Raw genomic sequence first — 22149 nt, 5'->3', positions numbered from 1 at the left:
TTACCTGCTTCTTATTAACATTCAATGACTTGTTTTTTAAAAATAAGAACACAAACAAAAGAAGACAAAACCTGGAATCTGGAAAAGCATGAGCTCATAGCAGTCAAAGATCTGCACCGAAAAGCAAATAAAACCTTTCAGGTAACTTTTCCTAAAAATTGGAACACCTCATATTCCCTGTGAAAAAGAAATGGCATTTTAAGTTCAAAGACATAGAGACTTACTATAGCTCTTGTACATATTTTTTAGTATTTACATTTGAACAGTATTTAGAACAGCAGTATTTTTCTATCATAGCATGCTCACTCTTAAAATTTATTTAATGACACCTTGAAAAATTAAGCTCTATTTTTAAACCCAATGGTTTCTTGTAGGTCATGAACATATCTGACATGCTTTGTGTGAGAAATCACTAAAAGCATTTCAAAAGACTTTTTATAAAAAACAGAATGATATCCACACCAAAGGCTTAAGGGAATTTAATTACTATGCTGTCACCAAATGGTTATAATCACTTCAGATATAATTAGTTCTCAATACTTAAGTTTGATAGACTGTTTTCTTCTTTAGGTACTAAAGATCATTTTTTTGGATTCTCATTAGAAATTAGTCTTTATCAGAAATGGTATCAAAGGAAATAAGAGAATGTTTTACAAGATACCAGCCTGAATACAGGGGATGGGAGTGGAGGATGAAAAAGCTATGGTTCCAGCAACAGAAGACGTCAGGATTCTTCTGATCCTGCTCAAGAACCAGATTCCATAAAATCCGCAACAGAATGAACTGACTATTCTGGGTAGGAGGAAACAGGAAGAAACACCTCCGAAAGAAATAAAACGTCCAAAACACACTGGCAATATAAAATCACCCACTGAATTCTGCACAATATACCATAAGTCTAAAGTAAATAAGCTATCACTTTAATCAAAGACCATCAGTGTTATCATAGGGAGCATCACGTATCCACTAATGGATACTAAATGCCAATATAAACTACATTGATTTAATAAACTTGAAGTGTGAAGCTAACGGAAAAAAAATAATTAATGCCTGAAACTTGAGTAAGGGAGAAGTAAAACCAAAGAGACAAACGAGGCACAAGTTTTCACAGTACATAGTCAGAGATAAAGTAATATTTGGCAAAATCTTACTGGTTGAGGTATCTAATTCTGAAAGCTCAGTGGCACACACTGTATAGGAGATGATTAAAAATGGTTTGTGATCTAATACATTTCTACATTTTGTTGTTGCTACTATTGTACAATGAAAAAAGACAACCAATTTTGGTCAGTCCTGGTAAAACATTAAGAGGTGGCAACTGACTTTGAAAAACCCAAGGCCAAGAAAAAATTGAAACCTTTTCTGACATAAGCATCTCCTACACAGAAGAAAGTTTACCAACACAGCGGAAGGAGGGACAGTAACACAAAGCCTATTTTATATATTTTAGTAAATACCACTCTAATCGATAGTACCCACGACCACAGTGACTCTCAGGGAACTCCTGACTCCTCCAGTCATTTACTTACCTCCACTGCCCGCATCTTGCTCTTCGCCTTCAGGAAACGCAACCTGGCTTGGCAAGCTATTCCTAGACCGAGTGACCGTCTCTAACTGGGAAGCCCGGCCCAATAAAGATAGCTCATCTAGCACCTCTCCCTCTTTGGCCTCGAGATCAGATTTTGAAGTGGTTAAGGGTTTTACACTTTCGGGTGCCATCAGCCTATTGGAGTCATTCAAACACGCTACTGTGCCACTGTCCAGGCTCAACACTCGGGCCCGAGTCTTGGCACTATTTGTGCTGGAAGTCCGACGTGTCGTCCGCTTTTTGCAAGTTCCTTCGGGACCCGGATGGGCTTTGTGTGTGTGCTCGGAGTCAGTGCCCCTTTCTTTCGGGACGTGTTTGGTCTTTAGAGCACTGCATCTGCCCTCCGGAGACTGACATGAATGAGAAGTGGTGCTGGAAGAGCTATCGCTGCTGACCTGGTGAGCAGACTGCACACTTGATGCTCTGCTCAAGTCACTTTGGTCGCTAGAGTCCTCGTCATGACAGAATATAGCACTATGTGGCTTTGTGCCAGCAACACCTCGGAAGGACACATAGTCCCTATGCCGACTTGAATCAAAACTGCTGGCCCGTTTTTTTCCTGTCCGTCTCCGGCCTGACTTATGGGCAGAGGCTGTCCGGTGGATCAAGCTAGAGGATTTAGGTCGTACATCCCCTTCCTTTTGCTTTCCACCACCGTCTTTACCAACTTTCGAGTCCACTGAGACAGCTGACTTTTCACTCTGCTCGTCTTTGGGGTCAGCGGTTTTCCCAAGCGGTCTGTCCCCCTGCGAAGTAAATTCGTTTGCGTGGGGATTCTTGTTGGCTTCTTCAGATGCAGAGGTGCTGAGACCTTTCTGATTGTGCATATCATCAGAGGTACTGGGATCCTTGGCCTCTTGAACCCCACTGTTTGTACTCACTTCCAAGGCAGTCTTCTCACTGTTAGTCCTTTTGTCGCTGGTACAGCTACTCTGGTCCTCTGGGTCAGCACAGCACTCCTCTTTCTTCCTACCGCTTTTCTTTCCTACTTGAGGGGACTCCTCATGCTCCGACAAGATGCTCTCTATGTGAGTCGAGCTGGTCTGCTCACTTTTGTAGCTGCTGACGGTACTGTTGGTGTCACGGTCCGTTCCACTGCAGTAGCTCTCTGTCGACCCACTGCTCCGCGTGCTCAGGCTCCTCAGGCTGTCCACGCTTTTGTCTGCTTTCAAAGGTTTGCTCCTCCCACTTTTTGTAGGTGGCTGAGAATTACTGTTTTTCAGCTCACCAACGAGCTGAAATTCCCCAGATAGACAAGAATTTTCCACCAAGGATTCTTTGGATCCAGAATGAGGCTTGGAAGATTCTAACTCGCTAACCGGATCTAACCCCCGTCTTTGCTGATAGAGAGGGAAGTCGTTCAGTGAAGTGTCTGGAAAAGCCACAGCAGAGCTAGAAGTCCGTGGTACCCCTCGTGGCCGGTGATCTTTCCTATAAGAGTGTGAATGTAAAGGGACGAGAGAAGCCACTTCTGTGTCACAGGTGTTGGACAGAGACTGATCGATGTGGTGGTGGTGGCCATGACTCGGCAAGCTCACTTTGTCACTAAAGTCCCTTGGTAAGTCCTGTCCACAGGAGGATAAGGAAGGCTGAATGGAGATGAAGGAATCATTGGAGACCAGACGGAAGAGCTTCCGATCAGTTGCCAAATCTGTTTCAAACACATATTTGGAAATGTTAACACGAATCTATGATCTGCTTATATACTGTTTAACAATGGAAAGAACTCACAGCATACAGTAACTTGAGGAAAAACAATTTCCCAAGTAGTTCACTGAATACAACAAGTTGGCAAGTCATTCCAAAGAGTTGGTTTTTTATTTCACAGCTGGACAAAGAAAGCATTCTATTTACAGAATGAACTGAACTTCCAAATCCTCGAATGGCCTGAGAAAAGGTTCCATACACTATCAACAATAAGGGGCAACATAGGATTATATTTAAAACAGCCCTGGATTTTTTTTTTTTTTTTTTAAGATTTTATTTGAAGTAATCTCTACACCCAACATGGGGCTTGAACTTACCACCCCAAGATCAAGAGTCACATACTGTACTGACTGAACCAGCCAGACACCCCATAAAACGGCCCTGGACTTTTATGTGAAGTTGGTCTCTAGCTTACTAACTGGATAGCTCTGGTTTCCAGGGCCCTGGTTTCCTCATCTCTAAAATGAGATCTCACTAAGTAGTACCATGAAATAATGGAGTTAATGTGCTTAGCACAAGCATTTCTTAGCATAATGCCTCGCACAATGAACTGCAGCTATCATTATTTTACCTCTCTAACACAATACAAAACTTTTGAAAAACCAATGTGATTATCTTACAAATCAAAAAAAACCTAGAGTATTTTGAAACAAAAAAATCAAAAGGCTGACCAATCCATAAAGAAGATGCAAAATATAATGATGTAAGATGTCTTGCTGTTCACAATGACCAAAAAAATTAAAACAACAGTTGTAGAACAAAATACTGCATTTTCTCTTTCATCATTCATGCAACAATTACAAAATGCCTCATGAAAAACTACATATCCCTATATATCTGTAAGACCATTCCTTTAACACTCCACTTAGGGAATTACCTAAGTACTATGGAATAATGACTGGAATTACCATATGTACTATGTATACAGATATAAATAAATCCACCTACCCACCTACACTGCAATTTATCTTGAAATACAGTTTGGCAATTGAACAGTACAATAGCTGACTTTTTATATACCTTTTGACAGACAAGGATGACTGAATCTGCTATTGGCTCAATAAAAAGAAAAACTATCTTATTTGTTATAACCGCATAGAAAAAATACAATTAGTAGATTCTATAGTTGACTCACACTCTTCCCAGGCAATCTCAATAATAAAAGCATACCTTCCCCCCTAAGATTAATATAAAATAAAAATGAATTACTAGAAATGTGTATGTACTTTTAAAAAATCTAAAGGTAGGGGTGCCTCGGTGGCTCATTCGGTTAAGCATCCAACTTTGGGTCATGATCTCACAGCTCATGGGTTCCAGCCCCATGTCGGGCTCTGTGCTTACAGCTCAGAGCCTGGAGCCTGCTTTGGACTCTGTGTCTTCCTCTCTCTTTGCCCCTCCCCCGCTCATGCTCGCGCTCTCAAAAATAAACATTAAAAAAAATTTTTTTTTAGAAATCTAAATCTAGACTAGATTTAAATTAAAAACTTAGAAACAGCCTCTAGAATCTACCATATAAATTGATTTATAAATGACCTATTAGGCTTTATCTTATGTTTTAAACTCTTCAACATAAGTATAAAATTCATGTTCTTTATCATTTGTCCAAAACAGCTGTCACTGTATTTGGGGTTCTGATATCTCTAAATATCAAAATAAAAGTTAGCATTGTATTTACTTTTTTGTAGTATTAAATTGTAAAGTTATTTCTAAAAACTCTATAATAAGCGATTATGAAATAGGATATTCGCATTTCAAAGTTATGAATTTTATAGAACGAAAACTTAACAAGTAACTGAAAATCACTAACTCTACAATATGAGAAAAGACTTAAAAAATGCTATCAAAACCAATTCCAAGACATTAACAAACGAGAAACATATTTTTCATTTAAAAAGACACACGCAAACTTACTTTAAAAGTACTTTACGTGTACTTTTTCCAATGTTGCTAAATATACCATAAAAAAATCAAATCTTGTCAGGAAATCTTACGTGGTTTTAGGAGACTTTCAAGTAAATAAGCTTTCTTAGATATTTTTCTCACTGGTAGCAATATGGTCTAAGACAGGCTCAAATCAACACAAAGAGGTACTATTTTTCATCTAATCAACCTTTTTACCAATAATTGCTACCAGTGGCATTTAGGATAAGAAAGGCACACCCACATACTGCTCATGGGGATGCACTGGCGTAATCTTCTATAAAACAATCTAGCAATGTGGCCAAAAGCCTCACAAGTGTGTACATACCCACCCATGATCAGTAATCTATTTCTAGAAATCTATTTCTAGAAATTGCTGCCAAAGGATAAAATCACCTATGTATATAAGGTTCTGGCAAAAAATTGTTCATCTCAGGTTGTTACAAAACTTCTTAAAACATAAAAAGTATGAAAATGTCCAATAAAAAAAGGTCAAATAAATTGGATTGTCTATTAAAACATCACACAGGCACTAAAAATGTTTTCAAAGATGACATAATGAAGTGAGAAAATACTTGAGTGAAAATGATGGCACTATATAAAAAGTATGGTTCCAATCTGTAAGAGTTAAAAAGAATATTAAGAGTATATTTGCATATATGTGTAGGAATATTAAAAGTAATATACCATATTTAGCCATAAAAAGGAATAAAGTCCTGTTATATGCTACAACATGCTAAGTCAAGGAAGCCAGACACAAAAAGCCACCTATTATATAATTCCATTTATATGAATGTCCAGAAGAGGCAATAGAGACAGAAAATAGACCAGTGGTTGCCAGGGGCTGGTTGAAGGAGGAAATGGGAGTATCGTGGGTATGGGTTTTTGTTTTTTTTTGTGGGGTGACAAGAATGTTCTAGAATTGGACAGTGGTGATAAGTGCACACTAACTACTAAATACTAAAACTCACTGAATTGTACACTTTAGAAGAGTGAATTTTAAAGTACATGAATTATATTACAATACAAAAATAATTTTAAAAAGTGATACACCAAAAAATAAAGTTATGTCAGTGCCAAAAATGTGAATTATTTTCTTCATATTAACTGTCTTTTCTAAAATTAACATATGTCACTTTTATAAACAAAAACCACATTTTCCTCCTTTCTTCTGGATCATCTCCATCAGTTATAAGAAACAAGCTGTTATTTCTCTTACATGTCCTTAGAAAATCCAAATCTCTCCTTTATCCTCACCTTCCCCTGCTGGCTTTCACCCTGAGTCACTGATCCCCTTTACACAAATTCACCAAGAGTAGTCTGTATTCACTCTTTTCAGTTCTCCTCCTCTAATTCTCTCCTACATGTACTCTGACCCCCCTCCATGAATGTGCTTATCAAGGTCACCAACAATCCAATGGCCAAGTCTCAGCCTCGTATCACCTGACCCATGGGCACTGTTGGACAAAGCTGAGCACTCCAGTCTCCTTGAAAATCCGGGATACAGCACTCTAGGCCTTCCTTGCACCTCACCCGCTGTTCCTACAGGGTCTCCTGCACCTATTACACCGGACTGGCTCAAAGCTCAATCCCTGGAACTTTTCGGTTTTCCATATACACTCCCTCTTTTCTACATCTCATCCAGTGTTCTGGTCCCACGATAACTAAAATTCAGAAGTACTTGTAATTAGCTTCCTCCATCTTTTACCCAGCGCCCACATTCAGATGGGAATAGGGTAAAGTACTGATCTTGGGTAGGGAAAAAATGGGAGCGGCCGGAGAGGGAAATTGGAGATAAGCCCTTCTTAAAAGCAAAAAATGAGAGCACACGTCCCCTTATCCTAGTTCACTCTCAGTCACGTCCATAAAATGAGTGCCAACTAATCAATAACTGCTAACCAACTAAATGCTGCTGCCCTGTAAACCCAAATCAGCCAGAGAGCTGGAAGAGCCCCAAGTGATAATTAAGCCAGAGTAAGCAACTGCCACTAGGTGGTGCCAAATCGTAGCCATGACCAACAAATTTGGATCAGGGAGCCTGAACTCCATGCAGGCTTGCCAGTTACTTTATGAACTTCATGATAACCCAACCCACAGTTAACATGACACCCCCGCCCCCCGCTTTTTTTTTTTTTTTTTTTGAATTTATACACTGAAAACTCATGAATTTAAAACCTCAACCCGGACTTCATACCTGAAATCCAGACCTACCCTAATTAACTACTAATTGTTGCCACTTAGAGGTCTAACAGCATCTCATACCTGATATGCCCAAAACTGAACTCCCCATCTTACCCTCCTCCTGCTCTCCCTACTCCTAAATCTGTTCCTTCTCAGCCTTCTCCCTTTCCATCCTCCCTGTCACTTAACCCAAAAACCTTACAGTCATCCATGAGTACTATTTCTCTTACAGGATATATCCTAATCCATCAACATCAACATATCCTGTCCCTAATATCTTCTACACACCCAATCAGACTACTTCTCACTGTCCTGCTCCGTGCCTTGGATTACTGCAATCATCTGGTAGCTGAGCTTCTGCTCCAGCCTCTGCCCCTTTTAATCATAGCCACAGTGATTCTGTTAAAATGTAATTCAGATCATGACACTCCCTCTGCTCAATACCCTTTAGCAGTTCCTAATCTCACTGGGAATTAAAACCACAATTTTTTTTTAATGTTTATTTTTGAGACAGAGACAGAGACAGAATGCAAGTGGGGGAGGGGCAGAGAGAGAGGGAGACACAGAATCTGAAGCAGGCCCCGAGCTGTCAGCACAGAGCCCGACACGGGGCTCGAACTCAGGAGCTGTGAGATCATGACCTGAGCCGAAGTAGGACGTTCAACCAACTGAGCCACCCAGGTGCTCCTAAAACACAATCTTTAAAATATCTTACAAGACTATACAGTTTGTAGCCTCACTTACTTCACACCAGCCCCACTATTTCTCAAACCTGACAGGCATGTTGTTACTTTAGGACTTTTGCCTGTGCTGTTACTCTTGCATAGAGACAGCTCATTTCCCCCCGAATATCCTGATAGCTCACTCCTTCACCTCCTTCAGGTCTTTGCTCTCAGCGAGGCTTTTCTTTGACCACTCCATTTACACTTAAATCCTCCCAACCCCCACCACTCCATATATATTTGATTGATAGTAGTATGATTCCATACTAATAAGTATGGAAGCCACATAAGAGTAGAATTTTTTGTCTGTTCACTGATTTATGTACGGTACTTAGAATGGTGCTCAGAGCGTGTAATAAGCACTGAACAGTATCTGTTAAATGTTATCTATGTGTGTTATCTATCTGTCAAATTTTCAATGTTGTCATATTAAAATGTTACACGATAGATGTTACAAAACTATATACAAGTGGTGTAACAACAATTAAAAGCATGATTCAAAACTAGATTTCAATTCTAGGACTGCCACTTTGTAGCTGTGTGACTTTAGTCAGGTTTTTTATAACTTCTCTTTTCGCCATGATATGTCCATCTGTAATGTGAGAATCACATTAACATCGAACGCTTACAGTGAAGATTAACTGTGTGAATGCGTATGAAATGCTTAAAAGAAGACCTAAACCAGAAGTTGACAAACTAAGACCCATGGAGCCAATTTGGCCTTCTGCCTACTTTGAACAAGGTTTTAGTGTAATACAGCCATGCTCACTCATTTATGTGCTGTTTATGGCTCCTTGAGCTCTACAATGGCAGTTGAGTAGTTGCAAGAGAGACCATATGGCCTATGAAGCTATCTGACCATTTACGGGAAGTCTGCTGACTCCTAGTGTATATTAATAGTGTGCGCTCAGTGAACGTTAGACATCACTATCTATGTCAGTATGTTATCTGCAGAGTAGGTTTGTGTGCATGTAATTGCCAACCCAACAGATTACAAAATTCTTGCTCATGCATGGTACTTCCCAGATACAAAACAAAGAAATATGACCCATAAATGCAGCAGCACTAGCCCCTCTAAGATCATTACCTAATTTTTGAGACGTTCTGATTACATATCACAGAAAGGGATACTGTAATTCTCAAACTGATGAATTCGCCTTCACCTTTTATAAGAAGATAGTTTCTTTATTATACAGTATGTTTAGAAAGTTTAGAGGGGAGGGGTATGTTGGGAGGGATAGTCCACAAAAGCAAATAAATGATGGGGTACTGCAATTCCAAAAAGCAGAGTGACAGCATGATAAACTTACGTTCCAAGTACAGGAACAAAACACACTTGTAAGAACTAGACCTGGGTAAAACACTAAATTAAGAGGAAAATGTCATAATTTGGTGATCAATTTGTAGCTACATAAATTTCATAATTTAAAATATATTTTCTAATGTTTATTTATTTTTGAGAGAGAGAGAGAGACAGAGCAGGAGCAGGGGAGGGCAGAGAGAGAGAGGGAGACACAGAATCCGAAGCAGGCTCCAGGCTCTGGGCTGTCAGCACAGAGCCCAACACGGGGCTCAGACTCGCGACCTGCAAGATCATGACCTGAGCTAAAGCCAGACTCTTAACCAACTGACCACCCAGGTGCCCCATCATAATTAAGAACAGGAAATTTATCAGCTTGCCTGCCTTCTGAAAATCACTCATAGGCTAATAAAAACAAAAGGCTGGAAATAGGAAAACAGGTTTGTGTCTGATTATGTAACTTGGGATAATCTCCATTTGAAAACAGGATAACATATCCATCCTTTCATGTTTGAAAATTAGTAATGAAACATAAAAATGTGGCAGTTCTTAAAAAAAAAAAAAAAACAAAACTCCATTAAATCCAAAATACTCATTTATAATGAAATTGAACAAAGGCAGGGAGAAATCACTTAAACCCCAAATTTCTATTAAAAATCTGCTACAGGAGGCACCATGTTGGAGGCAGACATAGTTTCTCTGTAAGTCCAACAGCAAATTATTTCTCTACCAAAACATACTGTTAGGCAAGACCTGAAGCAATTGACAATTAGGGGTCACACTAGATGGAAAACAACAGTTTCACAAGTAGGTTACTAAACCAGGCAAGAAGCTCTGACCCACTAGACTAGCAGATTATCTCCCATCTCATACTCACTCCAGGGCACATGCTCAGAAAATTTTTCCCTCCATGTCTACTTGGCAGAACACAGGTCAGTGAATTCCAGAAAGCAAAAAGTACTTATAGGGGCGCCTGGGTGGCTCAGTCGGTTATGCGTCCAACTCTTGATCTCGGTCTATTATGCATCCAGGTCATGATCTCACAGTTCGTGAGTTTGAGCCCTCATCGAGCTCTGCGCTGCGTAGAACCTGCTTAGGATTCTATCTCTCTCTATCTCTCTCTCTCTCTCTCTCTCTCTCTCTCTCTGCCTGTCCCCAGTGCATGCATGCGCACTTGTTCTCTCAAAAAATAAATGATTTTTTTAAAAAACCTTTACAAAAATTAAAAAAATAAAAGTACTTACAACACTGTTTTACTATTATTCAAGTTAAGAATTTTATTTTAATTCTTCTTCAAAATATCATATTAATTTGTTATAAACTTATTACATGTTCTGAGTACCATTCTAAGTACCGTAAATAAATCAGTGAACAGACAAAAAATTCTACCCTTATGTGGCTTCCATACTGTTAGTATGGAATCATACTAGTATCAATCAAACATATTCTACAAAGTCATCCTGGACCCCATAATATATGGTATCAGTGTCAAGTATAATGTTCTTACCTTGTTCTTCACTTCCTTCCTTACAAAGACTAGAGCTCTGGCCCAGACTTAAACTAATATCATCAGAAGTCTTAGCGGTGTCTGTGTCTCCTACAAAATTAAGAGAAACGTGTAAGCACATTATATTAAAAGCAAAGGCTGTACGGTGTGGCATAACCAGAAAGGATGTCAACTACACTAATTTCCTATGTACTGTACTGGTACACGATAGCTACTAGAGCAGTTTTTGTTTGTATGGGTTACAATAATGGAAGATCACTGAGCAGGAAGCATCACAGACTATCAAACCACATCTTTATTCTCACAGCACTATAAGGTAAGTAATAAGGAAATCTTCACACTGCTAATAAAACTTCCTTTAAAAAGAAGCAATTTTCGGGGCGCCTGGGTGGCTCAGTTGGTTGGGCGTCCGACTTCGGCTCAGGTCACGATCTCGCGGTCTGTGGGTTCGAGCCCCGCGTCGGGCTCTGTGCTGACTGCTCAGAGCCTGGAGCCTGTTTCAGATTCTGTGTCTCCCTCTCTCTCTGACCCTCCCCCGTTCATGCTCTGTCTCTCTCTGTCTCAAAAATAAATAAACGTAAAAAAAAAAAAAAAAAAAAATTTTTTAAATAAAAAGAAGCAATTTTCTAAAAGAAATGTAAAGTTTGTAATAACAACTTGAAACAATGTAAATTTCCTCCCCAGAGATAATTATAAAAAGTCCCCTAAAAAAGTATAGGGAAAAAATATGAATTTACCTGAAATAGATGTATGTAATAGGTATATATAAAAGACTCTCCCTCTTTTTTACTGTCTCATTTGTGCCCAATTTAAAGGTTTCACATAAAATTACTTAGTTTTCCACACCTCACCAAAACCCATGAAAGTATTGTCCTTCAAGGCAAGGAAGTTTCTTATAAAGCAAAACTTACAATTCATGCAATGTAATGCAAATGTTCAAATATGTTTGTGAGATTTGGATGATGAAAGGAGAACCAAATTTAAATCAAGTAACCTTTAATACAAGATACATAACTGTATCTACAAAATAATTTCAAGAATTTTTCATTACATGTGAATACACAGTACTGTTATCTTTATTACATCCAAAAATGAAATGGAAAGTCACAGGCAACTTTCAACTTAGATAATGTCTACCTTTAATAGTTGCTGCTGTTCCAAGACGAGAGGAACCAGATCCAATCTGAAAATATGATATTAAAACTAATTAAAATGCTATATATCATTATCAATATAGACTAGCAAATTATCAAGCAAAACTTTCATATTATTAAAACATGCTATCAGTTACTTTTATCAATATTAAAAGATCCCCGTTGGGCATGTTCTATCAGAGCCACATAACCTATTTGTTGTAGCACATTCTGCATATATATATTACAGATGTGCCAGGGCACTGATTGAATCCCTCTGCATGCTTAGAATTGATGGGCCCACAGACCAGGATGCCTCCAACATCAAGCAATCTATGTCATACAATTACCACCATTTTTTATATTGCATCATGACATGTTCATATTATAAACAAAAGCAAAACTGGGTGTTGAGTCTACCTGAAACAAATGCCCTTATCAGGGTATATAAAAGGAAGGTTCTGGACAAAGCATTCACATATGCTACAAAGAGCAGCATAAATCTTGTCAACTTGTTAGTGTATCAATATGAACTTTCCTGAGTGCTAGACAAAAAGTAAGTAGTACTTCTTTGTAGACTGCTACTAACATCTTTAAAAAGAAAAAAAACTAAGGAATCCATGAAAAATGACTTTTTAGCACTAGTCATAAACAGAAAACTAAAATCTATTGAGTTTTTAATGCTTATATTCCAGATGATAGAACACTCCTCTAAAATCTCAGTCATCATTCATTACACTACCATAAAAATCATATAAACAAATACCAAAAATTCCATAAACACATTAGGGAAACCAAACATAACAACATGACAGTTACTAAATCCGCAAGTCCTAGCAACTTTCTATAACCTGTTTTTAAGAGATATTAAAAGAACATAGTCAAGCAAATTTAATATTTTAGAATAAAATTAAGAATATTCATTTAATACTTTGCATTTTACCAAATCTTTCCTTTCAATGAATCAACTGACTAGGCGTGTAAAATAAGAAATTTGCTCAAAATGTAAGTCAATATTGAGTTTGAAAGGGCATGAGAATGGCAATTAAATGGTGTATATGTATGTAAAAACCCACTGTCCTGTACACTTAAGAAGTGTATACTATGCTGCATAATAGTTATATGTCAGTGAAAAAGTAAGTAAAAAAAAAAAGCAAATACAAACAGGTTAGAACTACTAATTCTTGATGTGGCCAATAAAAAAAAAATAAGTTTTGCAACATTTTTAAACAATTTATTAAGCTTGAGTCTCCTGATTTTTCCTTATCTTTGTTTTCAATTAGCCATAAAAAGCTCTGCAGTTAGAAAAAGATGTGAAAAACAAAGTTTCATTCTTACCACACCCGCTAGATAAGTTATAGAATTCATATGTTATTTTCAACTAGAGTAATAAACACATTATTCCCTAGATAGAAAAACAAGTAATAAACAAAAACCCCACTTTATGCACACCCTTCTACAAATTTAAACTTAAAAAAAAAACTTTTGGGGGCACCTGGTGGTTCAGTCACCTTGAGCATCCAACTCTTGATTTTGGCTCAGATCATGATCCCAGCCCCATGTCAGGAGGCTGCTTAGGATTCTCTCTTCCCCCTGTCCCTCTCTCCCACTCACGCATACGCTCTCTCTCTCTCTCTCTCAAAAAAAAAAAAAAAAAAAAGCCAAGTCAAGGTTCACATCACCTCTTTCTATTAAAAAAAACAAAACTTGAATATGATTATGGTAGTCATTTGGTCACAACCACAGAAGTGTTCCCTTTTGTTTTCTTAACAAGATTCCCACTTTGCTCAGATGCCAAGTATCCATCTTTTGATCTCTGAGAAGGGGGCCCAGTCTCCAGTCTAGGGGTACGCCTTGGTTCCTGGTCAATGAACACAAGCAAGAGTCTGCGGGAGGGCTTCAGGGAAAGATCTCTGCATGTCTGAGGAGACAATCGAGGACAACTCTGCGCACAGTGCCCCCTGATTCTTACTTTCCAGCAGGGTCATAACTAAAGCTGCTGTGCTCATTCTGCAACCCTGAGGGAAAAGTCAGCCCAAGTCCTAACATTACTGAGCTGAACAAATGCCACACAGCCCCCTCCATACCTGGATGACAAACATAAACTCTTATTTAAGTCACTTAACTAGGTGAGTTCTATTACTTGCTGGCTTAATGGACAGAATGGATGATTATATTTTATTCTTCTTGTTTTCCTGCATTATTTAAATTTATCCCCCCAAAATATAAGAATTGGGACTATTTACATATGAAACAGGGGATTGAGAAAATGAACATCCAAATAGGAGTACATCCAAATAGGAGAATGCATTCCCCAAAATGTCACTGTAGAAAAACACTTAATGACATTAATATTCATGATATAGTCAATAAAGAAAATCAAGTTCCAAACAGCATGCATACTATAATCCCACCTTTTTTAAAAATGGTTTTTGATTATGACATTATGGATGATTTTTATTTTCTTCTGTTTGCTTTCCCTCACTAGCTATTTTTGTAAAAATGAACACATTTAGAAAATGAAAAATTGAAGGGAAAAAAAGTAGTCTGCACAAACCAAAAGGGTCCGGTTGTTTCTTCTCTTTTATAAATGCCATAGGAAAGGTCAGGAAGGATTATGGGTGTCTGAGAAAAAAATTTCTTCCAATTAAAGAACAATCAGGCAAGGCCACCTCCTCCGTGCAGACTTTGCCCCTTCTTCCAGCTGGAAACAAATTATTTTCTCCCCTAAAATCATTATCCCCTTTTCTGTACCATTCCTATGACAATTATTACTTTGTATCTTATATTTATATTTCCTTGGTAACATATGTCATGTTTCTGACTTTGGTTATTTATGGCAAATCTACTACGAAACTGTCAAGTCTGAGGGTAAGACCCCCTCCCCACTCCATTCAAGTAAACTGACTTGAAAGGTATCTGGCACTAAAATATATGAAGGAAGACCAGTGACAAAAGGAAAGAGAGGGAGAGGGAGGTAGGGAGCAGTAAAAAAAAAACAAGAAAAAAGAAAGGGAAGGGAAACAGAGGGTAGATGATGGAAGGGAGACAAAGGTAGAAGTGGCAAGAAGGAAACAATGATAATAACAACTGAGATAGAGCCACTACGCTCCAGTTCACTACCTAGTACTGAGGACATTCACACAAATAACTAAGATCAGGTGTAATAAATGCTACATAATAAAATACGTACAAGAAATATAGTATGTCTTCTGGTAATATGGCTACCAGTATACAAAAAGGCGGTAACAATAATTATGCCAACCATTCCTTTTGTTAGGATAATACTAGAACACCAAAATCCATGTAGCACAATAAGTTCCAATATTTGCCAATTTTTATTCAAGAGTTAATGCTTTAAGGAAAACCAAATCAGGCAAGCCATGCATTTGTCTGCAGACAAGCTTTAATAACACTCAGGATGGGAGTCCCTGCATAAACCATGGTAGAGTTACTGAAGACGGCCGTACCCTTTCAACTGTCCTGCTGAAAGAAATGATAAAAAGTTTGGCTCTCCAAAAGATTGTGGGGAAAACACAGGCTCGCTCCCTAGTAATCTTACATTGCCAACACGTGTTAGTATGAACAAAGGCCAGACTTAGTTAAGCACAGAAAACATGCAGCCATATTTAAGGGCTAAGTCATTTCATTTCGGAAAGAGACACAGAAAGCCAGGCTAACCAAGAGAGGGTTAAGGATAGCAACATTTTTCTTTAAAACTGGTATTGTAAAAACCGAAACTTGAAAGGTATGAACCTAATTAAAATGTCACAGTCCTTTTCCATAATGTTCTGTGTGTGTGTTTAACTCTGACATTTCCCATCTGCTTGTTACGGAAAGAATTCAATACTACACTACATTCAATCACAACTAAAACTGCAACCAAAAATTCACCCACTTGGAAGTTTAAATGGTGAAATACAATTCAAATAGAGGCAAATCTTCTACACAAGACCCTATTCAAGGTTTTTTTGATTCACAGAATATGGTGTTTTTCCTAATACTGTTCTGAGATAATGTAGGGTTAAACAATGTGGAACAGCAGAATACTGTGGGGCAGTCAGGATAATTAGGTCTGCTACTTGTTCCTTTCTTAAATGAACAGCCAGGTCTGATTCTACCTCTAAGGTTCTACTATCTATGTAGATAAAGATAATTAGCACCTATTCACTGAAAGTCAACTCTGCACAAGGCGGTCTATTAGCCAGGGGAGGAAAGAAGACAGTCTGCTCTGTAGAGGCTTACAGACTGCCACATATGATCACATACCAAATCCCAAGTGCTAAATAAACACATCAGTAAGTGCTCCACATGCAAGAGACAGAGGCAATACCACAAGGTCTCTGAAAATCTTGAGAAACAGGGGATGGCTCTAACAAAAGTTAGAGTTAGTCCGGGAAGTTAAAACAAACAAAACAAAAACCTAAGTCTGTGGAGCAGAAAGGAGGAAGAGTGATTTCAACCCACAAGTAGAGTAGTAGAACAGCACAAAGACTGAAGTGAAAATCAAGAAGTGAGATCTAGACCCTAATACAAATCCGCGGTCTCTTCTTCTCCATAATGAAAAGGCTGACATAAAATAATAACCTACTAAAACCCATAGTTATCTAAAGTTCTACTACGACAAGACTTCGAAGCTTCTGACTAAGTTTCCCCTCTTATGCTTATGCAGTGTTACTCTAGCTAGCAGGCTCGTCTGCTGAGAGGGCAGGCGGGAATAAGTAGGACTTGGATTAGTGTGGGTGACGTTTAGGATGAAAGAGAGAAACGCAGCAGCAAAGGCCCGGCCGGGGTTACACACAATGACAGTACAGCAGGCATCAGTCACCCTTTGAGAGCATACTTTCAGAGTTACTATTTTAAGTTAAAAGTTACAGAATGGAAAGACATTAAAACTGGCAAAAGCAGATCTGTATTCTACATCTCACTCTACCACTAACACCTTGAACAGCAAGATTTTGAGAAAGTTTTTTTATTAAGTATAATCAACATACATTCTATCTCTTTCAGGTGTATGACACACTGATTCAACAATTCTACACGTTACTCAGTGCTCACCACGGTAAGTGTAGATTTTTAAAAATTTAATTTTTTTTTTTTTTTTTTTTTTGCCATGTTTAAGCTAGGAATAACCCCAGACATCTATACCCTTCCGATACAAAAAAAAAAAAAAAAAAGCGAAGGTAAATGAGACTGTGAAAGCCAGGACCTGATTTTCCTAAGGGCACTCAGCACAACTGTTGTGATCAAAACTACTGCAGGCAATGGTAGTTGCTGAGTAGTTTTGCTGAGCATGCTGCATGCTCAGCAAAAATGGACTTGATTAATGTGAAAATTCAGTTAAAAATAAGAATACTAACAAAAGATATTAATAAACAATCAAAAATGTATTAATCAGCAAGATAAACCCCAACACCAATGGACTATTACAGACAGAATTGCTTGAGACCACCCTCAGGAGGAGGGAAAAAGACAAAACAGCAGGTTCCCACCTGGTTACTTGGATCTAGGCCAGCATAAGAATTTCTTGAACTGCAACCAACTGGGGGTGTGGCCTCTCGAATGAACTCAGACATTTCAATCCCTCCACCAGGATCGCTGTGGGGAACATTGAGAAAAAGAGAGTAACTGTCATTATTCTGCCACCAACGGTTTTTTTATTATTTTTAAGTTATTATACCTTTTTCTATAAAACTAAACTATACTAATTTCTAACAGAGAACATAGCAATTTAAAAAAAGATCATTCTTCATTCCTAAATCTTATAGTCTGAACTATTTTATAACCACATCACTACTTGAAAATCTTTAAAACTCTCACCCAATCCAATATTAGAAAGCAGCCTTAATGACAATTATAGACACTAAATATAGCACGTATTTTATGACTTGTGCCATAAAACCACTCTAGCAAAGACACGATTTGCCTTTTGCTCCCCAAGAGCAAGGAGAAACCGGCCATGGCAAACCCAGAAAGTAATCACATCTTAGACTACCAATCTCTAAGAGCACAGTCTCACTGAGCTGCAAGATACTGATCAACACGCAAAAGAACAGTCAGCCTTGTCAAACTACCTCTATCTGTAGTTTTTAAGTTAACAGCATTTAACTGCAATACTAACTTATTTTACAGAAGTAGAAAGCTAAGATTTTAAGTTTTGTATAGAGTTAGAAGGCTTAAGTTTAAGAAGTAAAACGATGGGGCACCTGGGTGGCTCAGTCGGTTAAGCATCTGACTTCGGCTCAAGTCATGATCTCACAGTTTGTGGGGTCAAGCCCCGTGGCTATCAGCCCAGAGCCTGGAGCTTGCTTCAAATTCTGTGTCTCCCTCTCTCTCTGTCCCTCCCCTACTCTCACTCTGTCACTGAGTCTCTCAAAAATAAATAAACATTAAAAAAATTTTTCTAATAAGTAAATAAATGAAAATAAAATGATGTGATGTGGTAAAACAGGTATTAGACAAGAGAGAAAAGCACTAAGTTCAAAGAACTGAAGAAGTCTACATACAGTACTTAAAGACAAGAGGATCCCCAAATTAGGAAAAAACATCACACCAAATTTCAAAAAGCTTAGAAAGTTTTATAATAAGGTTCCTTAGGAACATAACTTTTAGAACAACTCAGGCCCCTAAGTTACCATAATCCTATTTTTTGCCCAAAGTTTTTTACTCATTCTACTTGGTACATACAGAGGAAACACTCGATAAACTTTGAAGTTATTATTATCAGGGATGAAAGTTCTAGTATTTTATAGTAGATATAAACCATCCTGCCATCCACCATCTAGTTCAATCATCTGGTTAACAATAACACCAAAAAACAACCCAAAATTCTTCTGGTGAGCCACCTCATCCCAAACTCTCATATGGTTTTGGGTAATGTTAACCACGTACTCTCAGGTTTAGGGGGGGGAGCACCACTGGCCAAAGTCGATCAGCACGTTCCGTTCTTTTGCTCACAGAACTTAGTTCCAGAATAAGCACAGGACCCAACTCAGGTTAGTATGAATCAGGCCGGGGTTGGGGGGGGGGGGGGTGTTCTACTGTTAAGAGAGGATATTTCTCTATACCTGCTAGTCTCAATGCTGAGATGATTTAAGGCCTGGGGCTGCTGCAGCCATTTTATAACCATAAGGGGAGATGCTAAGAAACCAAGTGAACAAAAGGAGCCCAGCCTGGTAAAGATAAGTCAGGTCATGAAGTGACTGAAACTGCACCTTGCCAATTTGAAGACACCCCTCACACGTAGACTTTTCAGTAACGTGTGCCATAAATCCCCATAAGCCTATTTCAATGAGGTATTCTGACAGCTGCGATCAAAAGATACAGGCAAAACAGAATTCACTAGCCAGTATACCTTCCATTTAATAAGTATTTATCGCTACAGCTGTTTAAATTCTAGCAAATTTTTATTAATGGTCTCATAACCATCCTGTCCCTGGTTACTTAATGGGTTCCTAACTCTATCATGTTCACTAAAGAAAATTAGCTTTCTAACTTGCTATCCGTGTATAGAAATAAAACATACCGGAACGCAGATACAAAGGTGACAGCCAATTCAGCACGCAAACATCCAGACATGGAAAAAGTGAAACGTGCTCAGCTTTGTTAGCTGTTTGGTGTCAATCCATACAAGACATGTAGGCCAGAAGGAGAAACCGCTAACTGGGCAACATCGTAAGTGGTTTACAGACCGCTATCACCACCCTGAATGAGTGGGGAGGACTAACCAGCAACCACTGTTCTCTCCACCAGAATCCATTCTCTAAGTCACATCCCACGGAAATCAGAAGATGGAGAGCAGATGGAAATCATAAGGTGAGGATTAAGGAATAAAATATTCAACCCCAGAGAAAGGTTGGAGAGCCCTCATCTTGCCCAGTTTATATACATCAACTGTACCGGTAAACAATTCACATTATCATTCAATTCATCCATTTAAACTCTGCAAATCAGTAGTTTCTAATACATTCATCAACTTATACAACTATCACCACAATTAATTTTAGAACATTTGTATCACCTTATTAACAAACCCCTTCACTGTTACCTCCCCACCCCCCTTCCCATCCACCCCCAGCCTTACATAGCTAGGAATCTGTTTTCTGTCTTTCTAGAGTTGCCTATTTTGCACATTTTATATACATGGAATCATAATACGTGTGGTCTTTGTGACTGGCTTATTTCACCTAGCATAACGTGTTCAAGGTTACTCCAAGTTGTAGCAACTATCAGTACTTCATATTTTTACGGCCTAATAATACTGCATTGTTTGGACAGGACACATTTTGTTTACTCATTCATCAGCTGATGGACAATATTACTTAGTTTTATATACCACTTCTGACAATAGATACAAAAGATTACAATCTGAAGTTATTATAAATAACAAATAAAAGCAAATATTTACTAAGTACTTAATACATTCCAGTCATAGGGGCACATGCTTTATTTGCATTTTCTCACAGAATATCCTCCTAAAATCTACAATGTAAATACGATTATTCTCATTTTACAGATGAAAAACTGAAAACCAAAAGGTGTAAAAACCTGTCAGAGGAGTAAACGACATAAGCTGAGTCACTGGTATATGCAGTTCAGGTGGGAAAGGAGGATACAAATAATATTTACACAGTACTCTACAATGTGTTATATCTGTTCTTTTCCCCCCACACACCTTAATGTAGGTTCTCATGGCCAGTGAGAATTAAGACAAGATCTGAACATCTTGTCTGTATAGCTCTGAAGTCCACTCGAAGACACCAATACTTGCCTTTCAAAAAACAAGCACTGAAGTTCTCTTTCCAGTTCAAAGCCAAAAATGAACATCACTGTCTAAACAAAGATTTCTTAATCTCAGCACTATTGACATTTTGGGCCACTTGGTTCTTGATTGTGGGGGACCATCTTGCGCACTGTAGGACAGTTAGCAGCATCCCTGGCCTCTACCCACTAAATGCCAGCAGCATTTCCCCAGTTGTGATAAACAAAAAATGTCTCCAAATATTGCCAAATGTCTCCTTAAGGGTAAAATCGCCCCCAGTTGACAAACAATGATCCAGAGCAAATGCCCAATGGCCAACACAGAGAGAGAAGCAGGAATTGAAGGGAGCAAAAAGGATGAATGAAAAAATGGACAGCAATTTTTGTAACAAAATAATCCTCTAGCAAAATTACTATACCTCTCTTCTCTACAAATTCAGAAGTAGAACTTTTAGCCAGCTGTCGCTGTCCTAAATATAGCTAAACACACAAAACGGCTGAGTAAGAGTTTTCTTTATTAGCAAGACTTGCAGATTTTCGGCAATGGCAATTTCAGCACATACCTGGAAAGTATAGTAGTTTACAATTCTCACAGAGGCAAAGTGGTCTACTGCAGTAAGCAATACACCAAATTCAGGGAATCTCTACCTTTATGCCTTAATTTCCCCATCTGTTAAAAAAAAAAAATACCAGGTACACGGAGAGGCAGAAAAGCAGAAGGGGTCTAATCTGAATTATAAAGGAGACTTCACAAACTAATTTGTTGGTTATTAGTATCATTAATTGCTCAGGCTTTAATCAAAAACTTCACAGTACCATTTCAGTACTAAATTTACAAATCTAATCTAAATTACAATGATGTTCATAAAAATATAATAAAAACAAAATCCTTAAACAAAATAAATCTTCAAACACTTTAGCCTAAAATTTACCTACAGTTTAAATGGATCCTTAATTTCCAATATTTGAAGCATTACAGCCATGAGAAACAGAAAATATGGTCTCCAATATATTTGTATTCCAGTCCTGAAATCGTATTGGAATCCAATGCGAAACATTAGAAGTGTAATACAAACATTAATGACTTTGACTCTTTTTCTAAGATAAAGATTTAATAAGCATTTTGAACTGCTGTCCCAGAGCCAATGAAAACCATAAGGCTCAAGTAGTCCTACTATCTTCATTCAGTCATGCAACAAATTGACAACTATACTGTACCAAGCACAGTGACAGGCTCTGGAAATAGTATTTTCCTGTTCATTTCTTCTCTTCAGAACAGAATGTGAAAGTCCCAAGTGGGAGGGTGGGGAAAACATGTCAAGAACAAAAAT

At 38.2% G+C, this 22149-nt stretch overlaps 1 protein-coding gene across 1 annotated transcript in view; it reads right to left on the bottom strand.

The window, feature by feature from the left end:
* PCNX1 (pecanex 1) overlaps nt 1–22149 on the bottom strand; it is a 164352-nt gene that overhangs the window by 96823 nt on the left and 45380 nt on the right. Inside the window, 4 exon segments of the mRNA XM_042943661.1 lie at nt 1530–3239; nt 10926–11015; nt 12063–12108; nt 17551–17656. Of these exon segments, the coding sequence (XP_042799595.1) occupies nt 1530–3239; nt 10926–11015; nt 12063–12108; nt 17551–17656 (1952 nt within the window).

This window comes from Panthera leo, chromosome B3 (assembly GCF_018350215.1).
Source record: "Panthera leo isolate Ple1 chromosome B3, P.leo_Ple1_pat1.1, whole genome shotgun sequence".
Classification (NCBI taxonomy): domain Eukaryota; kingdom Metazoa; phylum Chordata; class Mammalia; order Carnivora; family Felidae; genus Panthera; species Panthera leo.
This window is presented reverse-complemented; position numbering and strand designations above follow the sequence as displayed.